The sequence below is a fragment of the Clupea harengus genome, chromosome 13, assembly GCF_900700415.2.
Source record: "Clupea harengus chromosome 13, Ch_v2.0.2, whole genome shotgun sequence".
NCBI lineage: Eukaryota > Metazoa > Chordata > Actinopteri > Clupeiformes > Clupeidae > Clupea > Clupea harengus.
In genome coordinates, this window is record NC_045164.1 from 602,501 (window position 1) to 623,328 (window position 20,828).

General features: G+C 43.0%; 1 protein-coding gene across 9 annotated transcripts in view; it reads left to right on the forward strand.

Moving 5' to 3' along the window:
* ablim1a (actin binding LIM protein 1a) overlaps positions 1 to 13,526 on the forward strand; it is a 45,316-nt gene extending 31,790 nt beyond the window's left edge. For 4 of the 9 annotated variants that reach the window (XM_031578941.2, XM_031578937.2, XM_031578936.2 and 1 more), the window contains 16 exons: positions 1,071 to 1,148; positions 2,403 to 2,561; positions 3,071 to 3,115; positions 3,219 to 3,254; positions 3,730 to 3,859; positions 5,551 to 5,598; positions 6,381 to 6,392; positions 7,455 to 7,637; positions 8,705 to 8,790; positions 9,052 to 9,166; positions 9,513 to 9,574; positions 9,762 to 9,819; positions 10,010 to 10,017; positions 10,564 to 10,638; positions 11,682 to 11,762; positions 12,044 to 13,525. In XM_031578941.2, coding sequence (XP_031434801.1) covers positions 1,071 to 1,148; positions 2,403 to 2,561; positions 3,071 to 3,115; positions 3,219 to 3,254; positions 3,730 to 3,859; positions 5,551 to 5,598; positions 6,381 to 6,392; positions 7,455 to 7,637; positions 8,705 to 8,790; positions 9,052 to 9,166; positions 9,513 to 9,574; positions 9,762 to 9,819; positions 10,010 to 10,017; positions 10,564 to 10,638; positions 11,682 to 11,762; positions 12,044 to 12,157 — 1,290 coding nt within the window. In that variant the 3' untranslated portion in view covers positions 12,158 to 13,525. Of the gene's footprint in view, positions 1 to 1,070; positions 1,149 to 2,402; positions 2,562 to 3,070; positions 3,116 to 3,218; positions 3,255 to 3,729; positions 3,860 to 5,550; positions 5,599 to 6,380; positions 6,393 to 7,454; positions 7,638 to 8,704; positions 8,791 to 9,051; positions 9,167 to 9,512; positions 9,575 to 9,761; positions 9,820 to 10,009; positions 10,018 to 10,563; positions 10,639 to 11,681; positions 11,763 to 12,043 lie in introns of all 9 variants that reach the window. The other 5 variants (XM_031578935.2, XM_031578942.2, XM_031578938.2 and 2 more) reach the window with 5 other exon arrangements.
* The last annotated feature ends 7,302 nt before the right edge of the window (positions 13,527 to 20,828 follow it).

The following is a 20,828-nucleotide window of genomic DNA, read 5'->3' on the forward strand; positions in this document are numbered from 1 at the left end:
CCATTCGGCCACGCTGTCATGGCAACTCATGAAACATTGTACCAGTGGCTGGATGCAGTGATACTTACGAGTGACTTTACCCTTTGAACTCAGCACATGAACATCTGAAAAGCATCTGGGGATTAATCAATATGAATGACCTGCTAAGCCTCATTCATTTTGCATGTGGCAGATGAATGGCGCCATTTGGGAGTGGAGAATGTGGTTTGCATATGGGAAACATTGCACATCTGAATTACTCCATCTGTAATAAGTGTAATGTAACGAGTTTCGTTACCTGGAACATTTGCAGGTTGAGGCTTTGTTCCCAAAAGCAAGAGGGAGATTCTGTTTTGGGAAGAAGGATACATGTTTTTTTCCCTTGTGTAGTTCTGCTCCAAAATATTATGATGCCCTGACACTCACTGTAATAGAAGTGTACTGCCCGTATCTAAAAAACAATATTTTAATATAGCTATACAATATTTTAGTCTTGGTTTGTCTCAGTGTAGACAGAGACACAAGGGTGATAGATGTGTGTATGTGTATCCTAGTGACATGGGCCGTGATAAGATGCACATTAACCTCAGTGGCAATTTGGACATAATCGCTAGGGTCACCTGCTAAAGTGGTAGGACTATGAAGCTTTCAGAGAACTTGGACTGTGTTTGATTTAAAGTAAAAGGCAACAGATGCTTATGGAGACGGCCTCTTTCTGCCTCATATTTTAGTCCCACTGAATTTGACACCCCTGTCAAGAAGCCAAAGGTTGGATCCACGCAGAAAATAGATTAGCGAGAAGGAAAACCACCTTAGCATTAGCACGTTAGCACTCTGTGTCTTTTCTGTGTGAATCCACACCATACCTCTGCTCTGACAGTTATGACACAGCACATGCTGAGGACATTCATGGCAGTTCCGCTGTCCACCTGTCAGTGATTGCCATGAGATGACATCATGTGTGTGATGTCATAACGGATCTGGGTTCAGTCGTGAGGCTCTCTGACACAGGGGTGTCAGTGTAAAGTGTGACTGTCGCCTGTGCTCCGCGGGGTTCTGACAGGGGTTCTAATCTCTCGTTCCTTCCACAGCCGACGCGTTCATCGTCTGAGAGTATCTGTTCCCGACCTGCTTCAAGCCTACCGGGCTCACCGGGTCACACCATCTATGTGAGTCCCATCTGACCTCCATCCCCCCCCCCCCCCCCCCCCCACTCACAACCTTAAATACACAACTTACTTCCAGCTCTAACCTGACCCAAAGGTATCTAAGTGGCAGCCATGATAAGAGCTGGTTGAATTCTGGGTTTTTCCTTCCCTTGTTCTTTTAGCATAGGGTACACTGGACCATCCTTTATGAAAATAAACGATCAACATGACCCATGTCAATAACATCCTCCATCACATTATTACCAAGACTAGAGTTGGTGCGCCCAGATTCTCTTAGCACCGCGGTTGTCTTTTATGAGTCCTCATGATGTTTTCCATGGAGGTCAAAGAAAAGTGGTTAGAAAAAGGACATTGTTTTGACTACTCAACCGCAGCCTAAGTATTTGGTCCTGTCCTGCGTGTGTACTTTGGCCTGGCTTCCCAGACAGGCAGTTAGGTTTAGTTCATCAAAAGAGTATTTGAGTGGATTTTTGCCAGGCTCCAGGATTAGGCTTAATCCCCATGTGAAAAGAAAAGAGCTTGATGGCGTTTCATGGCGTGTACATTTGGGGGTCCGCCAAATATTTTTACATCACGTTGTTCCTCACTGGTAGTCAGTGTTTCACACTGAGAGCAGAAATGCACTGTGGTGGTGTTTGCCGGGATGAATACAGTGAAAAGCAGCTTCACTGTTCTGTAGCTAAAATGTTATAAATGGCCGTAGTTTGTTTTTGTTGTCTAGAACATGTAGAACACTGTTCATGTGTAATTTACTGTAGGTTCTCCAATTATCTAATTTAGAAAAGAGCTCATTAGTAGTACTACAAACGCTGTTTATTATTCATGCCCACACTTTAATACTATGTATTTGCACAACACTAAGTCTAAAGTACAGAGTATTCATCTGTCAAAATTCACAACACCATGCAATGTCAGTTTGTTACCAAAAAAGGAGACTCATTCACTCATTCAAAAGTCAAACGTAAAATCATGCAAGAATTTTTGAGTAGCTTGACATATCTCCACTTCGTAATATAAAAGTACCCTTATTGTCAACAAAAACAACAACATGGTGAATGTGTTATGTCCTTCTGAGAGTATTCCCATGCACCTGCTGCCTGTGGTTTACTGGGGATCGGAGGCTGTTGTCCTCACCCATGATTCCACAGCTGCACATTTGTGACCAGTTTTAGTGCTTTTTGTGTTTGTTTCATAGTCTTTTTGATGTGTTAGCCTGTGTATAGCTATGTGAATGTGTGTCTTCTTCCCTTGTAGGCAAAAGTAGACAATGAAATCCTTGATTACAGGGACCTAGCAGCCATTCCTAAAGTCAAAGCCATTTATGACATTGAGCGCCCAGACCTGATAACCTATGAGCCCAGTTACACCACCAGTCTGGATGAGAGTCAGGAAGGAGAGGAGAGTGTGGGAGAGGTAAACTACCTTCACAGACAGCATCTATGTGTGTGTGTGTGTGTGTGTGTGTGTGTGTGTGTGTGTGTGTGTGTGTGTGTGTGTGTGTGTGTGTGTGTGTGTGTGTGTGTGTGTGTGTGTGTGTGTGTGTGTGTGTGTGTGTGTGTGTGTGTGTGTGTGTGTGTGTGTGTGTGTGTGTGTGTGTGTGTACTTGTGCTGTGTAACTAATGTTATTTTGCTGAGCATCGGTAAGTACAAACAACAAACAAAAGTAGATGGTATCAGTAGTTACTTGGTGAAGTTATGAACATTCTAATAATGCTGTCTTAAAAAGCTTTTTTGAGACTAAATGTTAGAAAAGTTGATGAAGAATGCATCGTTATTTTTGAGGTATCTTTGAGGGGGGTTCAGGCTCTTGGCTCTGTAAAGCGCCTTGAGACCGTTGTATTGTTTTGGCGCTATATAAATAATATTGAATTGAATTGAATTGAATTGAACTGAACTGAGTCATGCCTCCCTTGTGTTGACAGTTGCAGACCTCTAGACGAGAGCGCTCCCCTATGCCTGATGATCGAGTAAGTCCAGCTGTGAACTCTCACTTCCTCATTCATTACTCTAAATCTCTTTGAGCGCTTCATCGAGTGGAAATAAATGATATTATTATTCTTGAAATTTCAGTCGTCCAGGACGATGTCACCCACACCATCTGCTGAGGTGAGTGTACCACACATATGCCAGCAAATAGCTGTCGTCTGAAAGGAAGTAACACCCCTGCCCACTCTAGCCAAACACAGTAGGGGGCATCACATTCTTCTATTTCAACACATGAATACACATTTATAAAACTGAAAAATGCACCCCAAATGCATGGTAATTTGAATGTAATATAATTAAATATAATATCTCAGTAATTATTCAATATTAACAACAAATACATCCAAAGACGTAGTCTGTGAAATTGTTTTTGTGAAGCGATTGCACTCGCCTTATGTTGTCGACTCTGAGAGTCCTGAGAGCCTTAAGAGACCATGCGACTCCAGCACAGGAGAAAATCTGTATCTGCATGTGTGTGAAATCAGTGGGTTTGGGTCATGGTACTGGGCTAGTCCACTGCATGTGTTAGGGTCATGGTGCTGGGCTGGGCCACTGCGTGTGATCCTCAGTAGATGATTTGTCTTCTTCCCCTCAGGGGTATTATGACCTGAGGGAACGCATCATCCAGAGGTCCACCAGTCAGGGCTCCATCGGGTCGCCTGTCTTCAATCGCCATAGTTACACGCCAACGTTATCACGGTCGCCGCAACATTTTCACAGGCCTGGTAAGTACCACATTCTCCAGAACACCTGCCATTTGTGTGTGTGTGTAAATATTTTAAATCATCTTTAAGGCTCTGTTGAAATGCAGATATCTTTAAATGGTTTCATCAACTGATTTGCCATAGCAAGATGATGATAAAAATGATATCCTGCTCAATTCATTTCTTAAAAGATGCGAACATGCATTGCTACAAGTACGAGTGCATTGTAGACATTTTGAAAAGCCTATATTATATATTCATGGAGTCAGCTCCTATCGTCAACCTTTTTCTTGTCAATACAAACATATAATACAATTTTTGTCAATACAAACAGCATATACTACCATAGAAGATGATGGACAACAGGGATCTAAGTCTCTAGTCATTCAACATAATCACTTCTGCTCACTACTATCAAAGAAACAAGATGAATCTTATCTTATCTTATCTCATCTTACCTTTCCCTACCTTACTATATCTTACCTTACCTTACCTTACCTTACCTTACCTTACCTTACCTTACCTTACCTTATCTTCAAAATGATCTGTTCATGCACAAGAATCTTGTAAACATTTGCTTTCTTCATGGCAAACTCATCTTTAGGCAATGAGTGGGGGGTGTAGAGGCTCACCCCAACACCACTCCACCTTTTCAATTCGACCTGCCTAGAACCACATTCTTACTTTTCTCCTCACCTTTCTGTGCACCAACCAGTTACTCGAAAGCATTACCAGACAATTTTGCCGCTGTAAATATGTGCTGTCGCCGCAGGAAAACACCAAAGGGCATTCCCATATATAAACACCCGACATTCCCATCTACTCCCTAACTTCCTGCTTCACCTGCAGTGAGAGGCTGAAGCCCCCCCCCCCCCCCCCCCAGCTATGCCCTATCAGCCTGCCTCCTCAGGCCCCTTGTCTGAAATGTCCTTCTCCTCCTCTGATCTCCCCCTCCCCACCCCTCTCACTGGAGGAGGCACAGAGCCCTCCAGCGGCCGGAGCTCCCCCCTCTCCTCCCAATGGTCAGACAGCCGACCGGCCACCCCGCCTCTCCCTCTGACCCCTAAGCATTTCCACCTGCCAGGTAGGAGACAGGAGGGCCAGTGGTGTGTAGTGTGCAGTGTGTAGTGTGTAGTGTCCACGTCTATAGAGCACCTACGCCTTGTGTAGCCCCCCACCTCTGCCTGACTCTTCTTCAGCACCTCTGCTTGCCACTGTCCGCCGCTAGTCCGTCCCTAGCAATCCATCTGTGACACTATACACCCACTCACTGATTCATTTCCAGTCCTTCATGCTTTCATAGTGTAGTTCACTCTTGCCTGTCACTGGAGAACACAGAGTCTGCAGTTCTCACTACACTGGCCACAGTAGAGTCCTTTCTCTATTTAGGTGACCATGGGGACTCGTTAGATTATAGAGGGAGTGTTCCTCACCAATACTGGAATAAAATAACTGTTGGCTTTCTGCTTTGTTTCAATGTTTATTTGTTTCTGTTTGGTGAATCCTTTCAGTGTCAATGGAATGTCAGTGTAGTGTGCATTCATATGTTCTGTGCATTCATATATATCTATAAACCCTTATTTCTGTGCCCTACTCTGAGTATAATACACAGTCATGGTGATAGTTATAATAATAATAATAATATTATGTTGACTTTACGTGTGTATTTGTAGCAAACTTTGATGATATGTTTTGCATTTCTGCCCTTCTAGATCAGGGGATTAACATATACAGGAAACCACCCATCTACAAGCAACACGGTACAGTTAATAAAGAGTATATTCTCAATATAGCATGTTGATAAACTGCAGAATATGTTATCACTAATGCACAATATACTCATAGATCAGGGTGGTAGTTGCACTTACAAATTGCAATGTTAGTATTCAGTTTCACTTAAACTGTTTATTTGGTCTTGAGTTGTATATAAATTGTAGGGATGTTGTGAAATCTAGCATGTCCTTAATACATCTTCTCTGTGCATTGTGGGCAATCTTTCATTCATAAACTCATAAACAGGACATATAGAATAAAATGTTATGTGACAGAAACACATACAATTTTTTTTAAATTGTATGCTCATGTAAAGCAAGCACTCTGCTGGTTTGAATGTGGCCATTGTTCACTGACTACTCTACCGTCCACTTCATAGTCTCATGGCTAAGATAGGCCGCAAGATGAGTCCACTAGGGGGCAGTATTTTCCCTTTGGTTCAGAGGCATTAATCTGCATAGTGAGCAATCCCTGAACATGGGTGAAAGGAATAATTGCTACCACCATCTCCTTCATTCAGCAGCACAAGCCTCAATATTAAGGCAGATTATAAGGAATATATAATGCAAGCTGTTGAAAAAATATTTAATGGGCTACTACCCAACATTATGATATTTCTTGAACAATCTACCAAAAATGCCTGCTGAACTTGTGTTCTTTGTTTTGTTGCCTGTGTGTTGTTTTGTTGCCTGTGTGTTGGCAATCATACATGTTTTTATGCCATTTTCTGCTCTTTCTTTTGCTCTGAATGTGCGTCATTTAACGTCAGCTATGTTTTTATGTAAGTATTGTTTGAAGTCACAATATTTATCTCTTACAAGGAAGTGGATGACACCAAAATATGTCAAAACCACCACCTAGGAACCTAGAGGTTGTCAAATTAATCCAAGATAAATACTTTATTAAATAACCTAAAAGATAGCTTGCATTAGGTTCTTATATATGTATGCTTTACTTTTGTGTCACTAGTTGTTAAATAATACTCAAAGTGTTACTTTAAGTAAAATGTGACCCAAAAGTGTTGCCACTTAGGCCATCATTACTTAGGAAGATTCTCAATAATCGTCTCTCAGAACAGTCTTATTCTGTTTAAAACTCTGACCTCTGTCTTCAAGCCCTCACTGAAAAATAGGCATGTGATGTTTCTATCTACCTAAACATATTTCCATAGTCACCCAATGAACAGCTAACGTCTAAAGAGGCAAACATGCCATGCTCCAAAAATCAGACAGCACATTAAAAAAAAAAGGCTGGCCTTCCTCTCTTACGGGAAGCCAGGGATTGCTCATTAGCTAACAGGCTAACTGCTGTGCATGATTCTGCAGCCAATCAGTGCTTCAGTCTGGAATGGCCAGCTTCTGCGCCTGTGTCAGTGCATGGCAGCAAACATTGAGTTTACTTACTAATTACTGATTACACATATTACACCTATGGCTGATCATGTGCAGCATGATGATTACAGTAACATGGTTATGGGGATGTAATATTGTGCCAAGATCTAGAGATCACTCATTTATTCCAGCTCAAATTGACCGCACAGAATCAGTTAACAGCTGTTGTCATCAGTACTGGATGCAACGTGGCCATCTTCAGTCAAGGCTATACAACTAATCTGGAACTGTTAGTTAAAAGGTAGTGATGCCTAGCCAGTTTAATCCCAAGAAGGTAACCTCCTGGGACCTTGGCCTAGAATGCACCCCTATGAATAGGTAACCTCCTGGAACCTTGGCCTAGAATGCACCCCCATGAGAAGGTTTCAAGGTTACACTATGTGGTCATTTCCGGAGCCGTGGTCGCACTGTAGTCTGACAGCTCCACTGGTCCCCGTGATATGCACATCTAGATTCAGCTGTCTTTGCGACCCAAAGCAAGTCTGCTGACGACATCATCCAATGGGCCAAGTTCCCCTCCGCTTTGGCGCCCGCCCTGGACGAGCCGGCAAAGATAGGCACAGACCTCACAGACCTCACAGACCTCACTGAGCTCACAGACCACTGGCCATGCCCTGCCACTCACGCTGCCATAGGTAGGACACTCAACAGGCACACGTGCCTGCAGGCCGACCGGCCACTGCTCGATGCCACCGCTCCTCCTCCTCCTCCGTAGTAGTAGTAGTAGTATAGAGTCTCCGGAGACCTAGATGTAGAAACAACCAAGAACTAGATCTAGAACCAACCAAGAACTTGATCTAGAACCAAACAAAACTAGATCTAGTACTACCTCTCAACACTGTAAAAAATGCCTTTCTAAATTAACTGCATGAGAATAACTAGGCTTACAATTAAACTGTTCTGTCAAGTATATATTGATGAATGTACTATTAACCAAGAAATGTGTTGCATCTGGTGAACTTGAAGACATTTCATTTTTTCCAGTCTACCAAGCCCTAACTAGCAATTCTTCATACAAATATGCTACACATAGTAATTAACAGTAGAGTCCTACATGTAGACCTCCCAAAATGTAGACATTACCGATGATCTGTCTGGTATCTGTTATAGTTGTTCCTTCTCCCTTACGTAGCAATAGTTATTTTTCAAATATAGAACTACTGACTATGAGTTGACTTCAAACCCTGTCTCTGTGTCTTTACTGTAATGTCTTCATTGATGTTGTGTGGGTTTATTGTTTGTAAATACTTTGACAACTGTGTGTATCAGGACATGTAACTGTTGTTGCTTTCTTCATAGATATATTGTAGATATGGAATTATAACATTATCTACAGTGTATCTCTTTGATGTAGATTTTACATTTAAATCTACTCAAAATTATTCAGAGTAGAAGCTTAGCCTGTGTACAGACTCCATACGAGTATTTTGTTTGTTTGTTTGTTTGTTTTGAAAGATGTTGTCCAATATCTTTTTGATACTTATTCTCACACCTGTGTCCCACATTATAACTGTTTCCCTATTGAGTGTAGCATTTTATCAACGCTGTTTAAGGATGCAGGATTGCCCTGTGTGTGGTTTCTATGTATGTGTGTGTGTTTTTGTTTGTTGTTTGTATGTGTGTGTGTGTGTGTGTGTGTGTGTGTGTGTGTGTGTGTGTGTGTGTGTGCGTGTGCGTGTGCGTGTGCGTGTGTGTGTCTCAGGTTCAGAAGGCAGGCGGAAGTCGAGAGAGGAGGAAGAGGAGGAAATTCATAAACGCAGGCAGCTGCAGGAGGAGCATCTGATCAGGGTGAAAGACCACACACACATGCCATCCAGTTAAACTACAATACCCATAAGCCGTCATAAAGGCCTACATATATCAATATCCTTAAGCCTTCATACAGACCTACAAATAAGAATATCCATAAGCTTTCATAAAGGCCTATATAGGTTATATAGACCTACATATACCCAGTGAAACCCAGTGTATTGACTCTTCTCCTGAATGCCTCTGTTATGTATGCTAACTCTGTGTGTGTTAAATCCTTTTGGATCTCCTTGGCAACAGATCCAGTCTGGGCTGGGGAAGATGATCCTGAAGGAGGAGATGGAGGTGCGTGAGCGTCAGGCGCGGAGCCTCTCCGCCACACGATACGACCCACAGAGGGCCAGCTGCAACGCGGGTAAACAGCACCGAGCATCCCTCCACCACCACCACCAATGGTCTGGTGCATCAGAGAAAAAATAACACTTCATACTCAGTTCATGAAGCCATAGCAGTGGCTACCTTGTGTTCCAATAAATTCAAAGAAGTTGAATCATTTAATTTCTGAATGGTTTGATTTATGTAATCCCAGACTGAAAGAAATTTGCAACAAGAGTTTATGAGCTAGATTTGAATATACACCAACTACTTGCCCTCAGAGTTTAGTATTTTACCTGGTGTGTGCTCTGTAGTTTGCCTGTGCACTTATTTTTAGGTCAAATGAGGAGTGTCTGTCCTGGTCTTTTGTGCTTCTTTTCTGACAGATCTTAACTCCCCATCTCAAACGTCATCGCTGCCAGGGTATGGGCGAAATGGACTTCATCGGGTGAGCTCGGGTTGTGCTGCATTGACTTTTGAGTTTGTCAAATACATTAATAATGTGAAAAGCCTGTCCAATTGTGTTTTTGTATGTGTACTGTAAACATACACAACATACATACATACATAATACTTTGTATTTGTTTGTGTTTTTTGTGATGTGTGGTTATGAAGTGACGTGTCTTTCCTTTCAGCCCCAGTCCACTGACTTCACACATTATAGCAGCTACAGGGACGTATGTGGAGCTCGAGGTCAGTGCCTTGTGCACACAACAATAAATAATAGCCACTTGTCATGATGTGTATACGCGTATATTTATCTGCGGTTATGCCTAGAGTTTGTCTAAAACAGTTATGGTTCCTTTCAATGTTAAATTATATATGGTTAGACTGTATTGATATGTAATCTAATTACTTCATGTGTTTTCTTTTCTCTTCACAGAATTTCAGGTGAGTCAGACTAGCTCGTACCTTAGTGGCATGAATGTCTATTTCCCACAGATAGTGTAGTACTTACCTATCTGTCCCAACACACTGAGAATGCATGACACTGGGAACACTGTCTGCAATAGTGCCTGTGTCTGTGTGTGTGTGTGTGCATGTCTCCCTCTTATGCAGAAACACTTTAGTGTGACCAGATCACTGTGGTTACTCTAGTCTTCATGAAGTGTCTAGTTCAGGACAGACAGTTTCGTAGATATTGAAGAAACATGAAGATTGTCTTGTAGATTGTCCTTTAAATTGAGCAGTACTCATACTGTATGTTTCAGTGTCAGTTGTGATATAAGCAGCTATACTATTATTATTATATTTAAAAAGTCCATGATTTAGATACAGTCCATGATATAGATATAGCCCATGCTGTGGTTTGTGAAAGGTTTGAATCAAACACAGGCTACTGAGGGAGTTGAGAGCTCCTGAGTGTTAGCCATCGGGAGCACTGGGGCTATCATTTTCCCTCCATTCTGTTGTATCTATGTGCGTTCTTTTCCATAGCTCTTGCAGGATGGACATACACCTGTGTCGAGAATGGACAGAGGAGTATCAATGCCTAATATGTTGGAGCCAAAAGCAAGTACCTCCAAATATCCTTCTACTCCATGAAACCACGTTGTTCCTCATACCATACTTTACTAACTATTTTAGCAGAGTAGTCTGTTAGCCAAATAGGGGTCTTTAGCTAATCCAATCTATCGACAACCCATTGGGACACAATTAGGACACACAACGAGCTTCCCTGTTTTACTACATTAGACATTCTGTGGAACTCGCGTACCTGGCTTTCATACTCTGAGTTAGGCAGCCGGCCTACAGATGATCTGTAAACCTGTCAACCATTACTCTTTCGCTTATGGATATTGATATTTGCGGGATTATGGGTATTGTTATATGTAGGCCTATATGAAGGCTTATGGATATTGATGTATGTTGGCCCATAGGGTTATGGATATTGAGATATGTAGGCCCATATGAAGTATTATGGATATTCTTATTTGCAGGCCTATATGTAGGCGGATGGATGTTGTTGTTTGTAGGCCGATATGAAGATTATGAGCAGCGTGCCTTTAACCCGTCGTTTCCCATGAAGTTGCCCATCTGTTGAGGCTTCCTCTGTGCATGCTACTTTTCCCATAGTCACTGTGCACGGCTAGCCTTTAAAGACTAAACTAGGCAGACATGTACTTCAGATATTTGCAATCAGAGATGGTATTGCAAAAACACTTTCATTGAGGATGATAACACAGCCCTGAACTTAAATTTGAGTAGCAGTGTGTTTGTATAGAGATTGCCTAGAATACTTTCGATCTCTCTTCAAGTTGGCAGTGTTCTGTGTCATTTAAAAATTTCATTTTATTTACATTTATTTTAAAAATGTAAGCACCTTCCCTTCCAGAGCACCATTGTCTTGCATCACTCTCCCCACTCTCTTGCACCATGCACAGCTCGAGCGCTCTCACACCAAGTGCTGCTGTCTGTTTCTCACAGAAATCCTCAAGGAGACTGACATTGTTTGAAGACTGATCTTAACAACTGTTGAGGTGAAAGATCCACCTTCACTTGGTTGAGATGGCTGACCTCTACTGAAGTTTTTGTTTTTTTGCTTCTTCTCGAAGGTATATCCGTATGAGATGCTCATGATTAACAGCAGGGGGCGTGCTCGTCTGCCAAGAGATATTGATAGAACCAGGCTTGAGGTAACATTTTCATACATTCTATTGCCCTTCTGACTGCCTGACTGGGTCTCATTTGGCCAGACCCTTATCACATCAAAAGTAATTAGTACTTAACTTGCACTTACAGCAGTTACATTCCTGCACTTTTTTCTATTTCTTATGTAAAATAGTATTTATTGTTACACTAGGTCTCTATTGCTCGTAGCTTGACTGTTCTCTCCCTTGTACGTCGTTTTGGACCAAAGCGTCTGCTAAATGACTAAATGTAAATGTAATTCTTCTCTCTCTCTCTCTCTCTCTAGCGCCACCTGGCTCCTGAGCTGTTCTTTGACATGTTTGGAATGGCGATCCAGGAGTTTGACCGGTTGCCACTGTGGAAGCGCAACGACATGAAGAAAAAGGCCAAGCTCTTCTGAGCTCCCATGATGTCCCCCATACATGTCAAACCTCATACTCACACTCTTACTCATGTAATATAACCATGCCAGTCGCTATCTTGGGTTCCTCTCTTCGATGACAGTTAAAAGAAGCTAAGAAAAACGAAATGTCTTAACCTTTGGCTTCCAGAATGTAACATAGTAAAAAAAAAAAAGACTCAAGTCAAGTGAGTATGAAAGGTGTGAACGGAAAAAAAAAGGAATATTTTGACTTATGTTTGAGAGAATGCAGTGACGATTTTATTTTTAAAGCACATTGAAATTTTTGTCTTCTGAATGGAATTGCTTCCTTGTGTTTTTTGCTCGTTGTTTTTTTTCTTGCTATGTCTGTAAAACTCTGTCAGTAGATCCTCCTGCTTGTGGGTGACTGGAGTGTGTATCCTGGCATATAGAAGCTTGTGTGTGTTTACATAGAGAGAGGTGGAGGGGGTCATACAATCCCCCCCTTAAAGGCCGGAACCTGTGATTCTAGCTTTTGCGTTAGAGGCGACCAGTCCGCAAAATGCTGTTTTCCTAGATGACTATCCCAAGTACGAGGGTTCTGCCTCTAATGGCAAGGATGTGATTTAATGCCTTACATGCATCTGATAAGGAAAGTAACCGTTCACTTTTTTCTCTCTCACGTCTCCTTTTCTTTGGTCAGTCTTTAAAAAGGGTTATAGGAATTGAGTTTGTATACTTGCTAACAGTATGAGAAGCTTAATGACTTCACATATCTCATGTCTGACCTCCATGGTCACCTTTACACATTTACATCAACCTTTAACCCAAAGACATTTTTTATTTCTCCCTCAAATGGTGAACACCTAGCTAGCTAGCTTGTTTTGTTTTTGTTATTTTTTTTTTTTTTTAGCAGATTTTGCTCCTTAATCCCATCCCATTTCGACTTACTTTAATGAGTACATGAATGCATACCAAAAAAGCAAAGCAGGAACCTGAGAAAGGTAATGTTATAAATAGAAATATCTGATTTTTTTTAATCAATGAAACACACACTGCCATTTGTTGTACTTGTAAGCGATGGAGGTGAAGTAGTCTTCAAATCACTATATTTGCGTGAGCTCTTCAGCCACACCAAAGGCATGGCCGCAGTTTCTCCCCGTAGGCTTGAGCTTTTCCTCTTCTGACCCGTCCGACCCGAAGCACTCAGCGTAAACTCGACACGTCGGAGCGGGCGACCCAGGGAGTCGTTTGCGTAGGACCAAATTAGCGAAAGCTGCGGCAGCGGAACTCTAACACTAGCTAGTGCAAGCTTGGCTCAAATCACTGCAGCCTTTGTTTGTATGTAGCTCGAAGAAACGACAGGGAAATAACTCGTTCTTTCTTTTTTTCCTCTCTTGGACTGTCTCTCTTTCTTGGACTCTGTCGTACTGTTTTATCTTTCTCTCTTTCCTATCTTAGTGAAAGATAAATGCAGCGCCATCGAATAAATATTTTAAGTCCCCCTCTGAGAAAACATGTCAACCAGGGAGATAAAGTTTTGATAAAGTCCCTGTGTACACACCCCTTTTACTTTGAAAGGAATTTAATGATGTATAAAAGTGACTGGAATAATAAAATGCAGCAATTCAAATGTTGTCTCTCTTACTTTCATTCACTTTAGGACTATTTAATGGTGGTAATTGTGTTTCCATTTCATGACATGCAGGTCAAAATGGAGACAAATGAAAAATAATTAGACTTTTGTTGATGAAATGTGTAATACCAACTACACACATCTGAATGCTAGGGGTGGTGAGGAGGGAAATCATGGAACAGCAGAACACTGAGAATATTTCAGAAAAATACAAATTCTTCCTGTTGAATGCAACCAACGTACAATACACATACAATTAGCCTACATGTTAATCAAAATCAACACAGACCTCAAGCCAGGAAACTAACATTTACTTGCAGCTCATTTTTAAGCATCTGCATTTCCCCTTTGGCCCTGTAGAGGGCAGCCTTGGCTTTTGTTGAGGGATTGTGGCAATGCTGAGCTGGTCCAAAACACATTATCAGGACAGGGCATTTCTGTCAAAAAGCACTGGATATGACTTAATTGTCATACTGTAAATTGCCATTTCAGCAGTGTATTATTGCTGCCTGTTTGTTCTGTGAACACATTCGTACACACTAAAGACCATTTCTTTGCCTGAACGTTAGTGAGTAGTGCAGATACAAAACATGATGACATAAGGTACAGTTACCCTGGTGCTCTTGCCTATAATTATATTGCGAATGCATGTAAGAAAAGCATTTATTCTTTTGGAGGGCGTCCATCCGTGTTAAGATAACTGTAGACCACACTGAATGTAGCTGGTAATTAGGTGTGTTCAGTAAAGCTTAATCTACAGTAAATTACTGCCTTTAGTGTTAATCTGTGTTACAAAATACCATAAAGCAATAACTAAGGTGTCAGGTGATTGCAGGGTATGTTGCATGGCAAAGGGCAAGGGCTGCTTCCTGGAAGTTTTTAAGTTATTTCACTTAACTTCAACTTCTCAGGTGATTTGTACTCTGAACTTAATTCAGTGCAGTTCAGAAGAAATGTATTTTCTAGTAGACTTGTCACGCTGGGTGATGCTTTGATCTCCGCGTAGCAGCCGTGCTCCTGGGTGACTGTTATCATTAGGAAGGAGTCGGTGAGTAGGAGGAGAGGCCGCTGGTCTGCTAAAGAGATCGGGTAATGACCCGGTCGTGGGATTATGGGATGGCCGAGCCTTAACCCTGTGTTTGATCTCATCAAACACAACCTGGGTTTCGCACGCAGTGCATTCCGCTTCAGTGCGGCCTGCCTGCCTGCCTGCCTGCTCTGACAGCTGTGGGGGATACACTCTATCTCAGTCCTGAACTAAAGCTGCACTAAAGCTGCACACACCTCTGCGTAGCAACCTGTCGAGAACAAAAGAGCTTCACACACCGGTCAAGAACAAGAGGGTTGACACACGGGTCGAGAACTAGGTGGGGGGTGCACAGACCTGCATCTTCGTGAGGTACAGCAAAGATGATCACAACATGGTTTTTGGGGGTAGCCACAGCAGTGCGGAGAGTAAGACTCAAATGCAACCCTCCTGAAATGTCATCACAGTAATCACTTGAACAAAATACACCAGATGCACGGATGAGCCTTACAATTATATCACGTAAGCATGCAATTACACCCACCCAGTGTGCAAACACACACACAGACACACACATAAGCACACAGACAATACGCATTAATCCTCTTCTCGTTACAGTAGGTTGTAATGACTGCTTCCTAACTCTCCGCTGGCTCTCCAGGAGGCTCTGCAAGGCAGGTATTACGCAGACAGTGGCACGGCCACCACAGCCTCCCACCTCTTTTTCCATGCTGTCATCAGCGCAGGTCTGTTATTATGTGGCTTTTGTAATCGTTAGCAGAGATCCCATCTATCAATGCAGTGGTGGATCCCCATGAGTAGGCAGGAGATTATCCCACACATGTCACTCACAACACAGGCACTCAGCAAGGCTGTCGCAGGAGGGCCAAGTGTAGGCTACATGCTTCTGGCCATCCGTGTGGTTCATGCGCACTTCTCCCAATGTCCTAGATGGGATGCTGAGGGCTGCCCACTGCCATAAATAGAGATCCTTCATGTAGCTCTGCCACGAGAACATGGGACTCACATGGCAGGATGACAAGGTCATAGGCTCAGGCTCCCGCAGAGCGTGCGAGCGAAGAGCTTAGGGTGTACCTTCAGCTGTGATACAAAACTGCTTTGGCCACTGCACAACAACAAGTGCGTAGACTGAAATAAGCACACAGATTCTGATTGGTAATGCATTCCAATAGTGTTACACTAGTACACTGTGTACAGATTCCTCTAGGTTAAAGGCGGGTCAGTAATTTATTGACTGCACACTGGAGCTATCAATTATATGATAATCAATACTATTCTAAATGGTTTAGATGATACACATTTGTGTTTATCTCCTCTCATTGAACTTCGGTAAGTGCATCCCTTGTCTGGTCAGCTGTAATTTGTATTTCTGTCTAATGAGAGTCGAGGAAACGCAGGAGGAGCCCCCAGCCATACAGGCCAAGGGGTGGACGAGGACTTTATGTGGCTGTTCAACTTTACGATCCCCACTGAACCATAAACAAGCGAGCACACTGCTTGTTTTAGAGGGTGCGGTCAGAGTGTGCACAGCTGGCTAGAGCCTGGATTCATCTCCGCTAGTTCGCTCTTTGCATTGTTTTAGTGTCCAGCCGTTAGCTGCTCGTCAAACATCTGTTGGGCTGACGTAGGCTTGGGATGCACTGCTGTGTGATAATGATGCCTTTTGGTATGAATTCCCTGTTTTTGTATCGTGATGGGTGTGTGTGAGAGATATGGGAGTTGGGGCTTGTGAGTGTACTGAGGACAGTGTGTGTGTGTGTGTGTGTGTGTGTGTGTGTGTGTGTGTGTGTGTGTGTGTGTGTGTGTGTTGTCTTTGTTTCCTTGTGTCTGCCCTGGTATGAGCTTGACAGTATTAAAATCACTGCACTGGCTACCTGTTAGTTTTAGAATAGATTTCAAAGTTCTCCTACTAGTCTATAAATCACTCCATAGTCATGCACCTGAATATATAACAGACATGCTCTCAAGGTACACACCCAGAGGTCCTCCGGCACTGAACTTCTAACAGTTCCAAAAGCCAGGACAAAGAGACATGGGGAAGCAGCTTTTAGTTTCTATGCCCCCAACCTTTGGAACACTCTGTCAGAATACCTAAGAATGGCTGAAACGGTTGAAACCTTTAAATATGCACTTAATACATACCTCTTTGATCTCGCTTATCACTCACTGTAAAATGTATTTAACATTTATGGAACATTTATTTATTTACTTATTTCTGTCTCTTCTCAAGTGTTTGTACCTGCCCCCCCCCCCCCCCCCCCCCCCCCCCCCCCAGCAGCTGTCTCTTAGTTTGACGATAACTGTGCTGAGCAGTCCTTTATGGTGCCAGTGCGGTTAGTACGTCATTTCCTGTTTATTTATCTCTGGCAAAATCTGTGTCTCTTTATAAGTGTTTTGTAACCTGTAAAATGTATTTATTTAACATTTATGTAACATTTATTTATTTACTTATCTGTGTCTCTTCACAAGTGTTTGTAACCCCCCCCCCCCCCCCCCCCAGCAGCTGTCTCTTAGTTTGACGATGACCGTGCTGAGTAGTACTTTACGGTGCCAGTGCGGTTAGTACGTTTATTTAATTTTATTTATTTATCTCTAGAAAATCTGTGTGTTTTTTTTACAAGTGTTTGTAACCCCCCCCCCTTTTCTTTCCTACTGTGAGGCGCATTGTGTTACCTCCTTGTATGAAATGCGCCGTACAAATAAAGTTTGATTTGCTAAAGTTTTGATTTGATTTGACTGTTGTCTCACAGTGGATGAGCTTGTGTGTTTTATGTGTCTCTATCCTTGTTCTTGTTGACATGTGCACTGGGCGTGTGTGTGCAGTCCCGTTGCTGATTGTTAAAGCACCAGACAGTGCCATCAATACCACCACCCCAACTCCCACAGCGCTAACAGCACCGGCTTAGCTGTTAACCAGCCCTGTCTTTAATGAATCTCCCTAGCAAAGAGCCTGAGATAAAGGCCAGCCTGCTGTGTAATTACCCGAGGGAGTGCTGCACCTCCTCCAGACCTGCCTCCCACCACCACCCCCTGCCATCCCCATCCTGTCTGAGTGCAGGCGGAGGAGGGTGACGGAGGCGAGGGGGAGGAGATGAGGCTGTTTGAAGGAGTCCCCCAGGGGAGGTGCCCTCAATCAGGGCTTGTGACTCATCATCGACCCCTTACAGGAACTCAGCGGAGACGGGGGAGCCACAGCAGGAGGTGGACGCAGGTCCACAGACAGCGTGGAGACGAACAGGCGACTGGGGAGAAGGACACGCAGACTCTAAGGGCACAGGAGAGATGTTGCGTCGGAAGCGAGACAGATACGCAGACCAGACTCCTGGGGGGAGAGGAGAAACGTAGCGCTGTAAATGAGCCAATCGTGAGGTTTATCATCATCAAGAGAAGACACACTATGCAATGTGACAAATAAAAAAAAAACGCAAGACAAATCTACTGACACTTGCCCTGTGTCTAGACTGTGTCTTTTTATCTTCAATGAAATTGCATGTAGGCCAGCAACTGCCTTACAATAGCCACAGCATCTTAAATTAAACATTACATCCCCTGATGTAAGGACAGATTGGATTACATGGGAGGGAGATTCCTTCTAATCCAGCAGTCGTGGGGCAACCGGAGGGCCGCACGCTGCACACAGAGTATGTAGGCTAACTGACCTTCTTAGGATCACCTCTGGGTCATTACCTGGTAAATGTACGTATGTACTCAGTTTTGAGAATGATACTGAATCCTATGCAGAAAAAGAGACTGAACAATGGTTCTGAGAATGGTGCAGAGTTTCTACAAAGAGATAGAGATATAAATAGAGATGGACAGATTGAAATAGAGCCTGAAAAAGTGTAGATCACACAATCATAGTTTTGCACCTTTTGCATCTCAGTGCATGTATAATATCCAAGTGTAGTGTCTTTAAAAGCACTTTAACCACAAACATTACTGAAAATGAACATACATACATACCCAATATCTTGATGCCAACTTTCCCTTTGGTTGTAAAATCTACATGTGTCTTATACAAGTACTGTGAAGGGTTTATGGCTAGCCATGCACTTCGCCACGGCAAGTGATGATGTTAAGTTATGTTGTTAGTTATGTTGACCCGGATGAACCAGATAAACCACAGCAAATAGATCATAAAGCACCAGCTCATTGCTAGGGGCAGACCTTTGACTGGACGATGAGCCTCTCCCTTTTGTCCACCTCTTCCTCGCGGGCAATGAACTCAGTCACCTGGTGACTGGATGGCTGTTAGCTGGTGGGTGTCAATGGCAGAGGTCCCGCAAACAGTTAGCATTTAGTGGGTTAATGGACATTTTTATGAGAGGTTCCTGAACCTCAGGTGTACAGCTTCACAACTTTCCAGACTGTTGCTGCTGCTGTCTTTCAGCACACTCTGTCAATCAGTAACTGGCAAAGACCTCCATCTCAAGGGGAGAGAGCACTGAGTTCAACATCTTTCACACAACAGGAGAAAGAGCAGCTGTGTGTGTTATGGAAGTAACATTGCTAGAATTGATGTTTGAGACTCACCAGCCATCAAAGATATTTGTTACTGACTGATGTAAAAGGGCTCTATGATCACGGCTCTCTGTCTCCGGAGACTATTGATGTAACCTCTGTTGTGTGAAAGACTGTCCAGCACTGGGCTCAAACGTGCAACCTCCGACATGGGAGGCGGGCGTGCTAAAGGAGACTAAAACCGACGGGTGCTGGCGTCTGTCGCTAGCACATCTCTGAAAGCATCGGAGAGCAGGGTTTCCTCACTGCACAGCTCTTCACCAGCCGGACAGTGTTACGCCGACGTGCTGTTTCTTGCTGGTTATCGTGCCAATTTCCTGACACTGACACTTTTGTGCACTAGGTCACCACCCTAAGGAACTGAGGTCACAGGAAGCTTGTGAACAAAACACCACTGCATCACGACAGACACATGACCGACATCTGTGCATTCTCACCATTGCTATGACCACGCCCACGTCACCAAGTTCTCTTTACATTAGTCTTCTAAGGGCAGGTCTGGCCAGTGTGTTTGCCTCTTGCACTTCAGTGAGGACACCCACAACACCCCCCTCCTGACTTGCATTCCAGTCACATTGTTGATTGGGCCTACAGAGGAATCCTTTTTGTGTTTTCCACGGTATAACAAAGAAACCAAACTCCCCCCAAATGTAGCATAATGCGCTAGTGATTGCGATGTTTACAGAAGCACTTGGCTCAAACACTTCTTTTGTTGTGATGCTTTTGCCTTCAGCATTGTCCTGCTAATGATTCGGTGACTAGTTTGATTCTTTTAGCATGACAATGTGACGGTATTAGTTCCATCCTAAAGTGTGCAAGCTGTTGAATGAGACAGCTGGAAAATTTTATTTAGCTGCTAATAAGCAGGAACACACACACACAAACACACACACACACACACAAACACACACACACACACACACACACACACACACAATCAAGAAAGATCAAGAAACATAGACAATGAGGTTCTTAATTGCAGATTGAAAAAAGGACCCGCTGTTTAATAAAATTAGTTAAAAACATTTTCCTCCTGATGTGTATTTTATGTCTTTGACCTCTCTATTGTGTGCTCTCCTCTCTCTTTATTATAGCCAGAGCTTAACCACCCCCTTGACAGGGGCAATGACATGACATGAAGGATGTGCTATTGATACCGCTATAATTCAGGCTCTTGGCCTTAGTGACAGTTCAAAAGTAATCTGTGTAAGCATATATTCAGACACTTTGTGTGCTACTTTGGTTAATGTTACAGTATGAAGAAAAGCTAGAAACTCACCCACTAATTTAATAGGAAATAAATATTGGTGAATGTATCTTCCTTGAGTTTGTCAATGCTGAATTGTGTAACCTGGGAATGGTAGTGCTGCAGAAATATTCATTGCACCCCAGTCACTGAGAAAGCCCTGGGAAATTCAGTAAGAGAACTGTAGCCAGTCTACACATTTAATTAGTCACTTGAGTGCTCTGGTGCAACCAACACCAGAACACCGCAATCTGCCAGA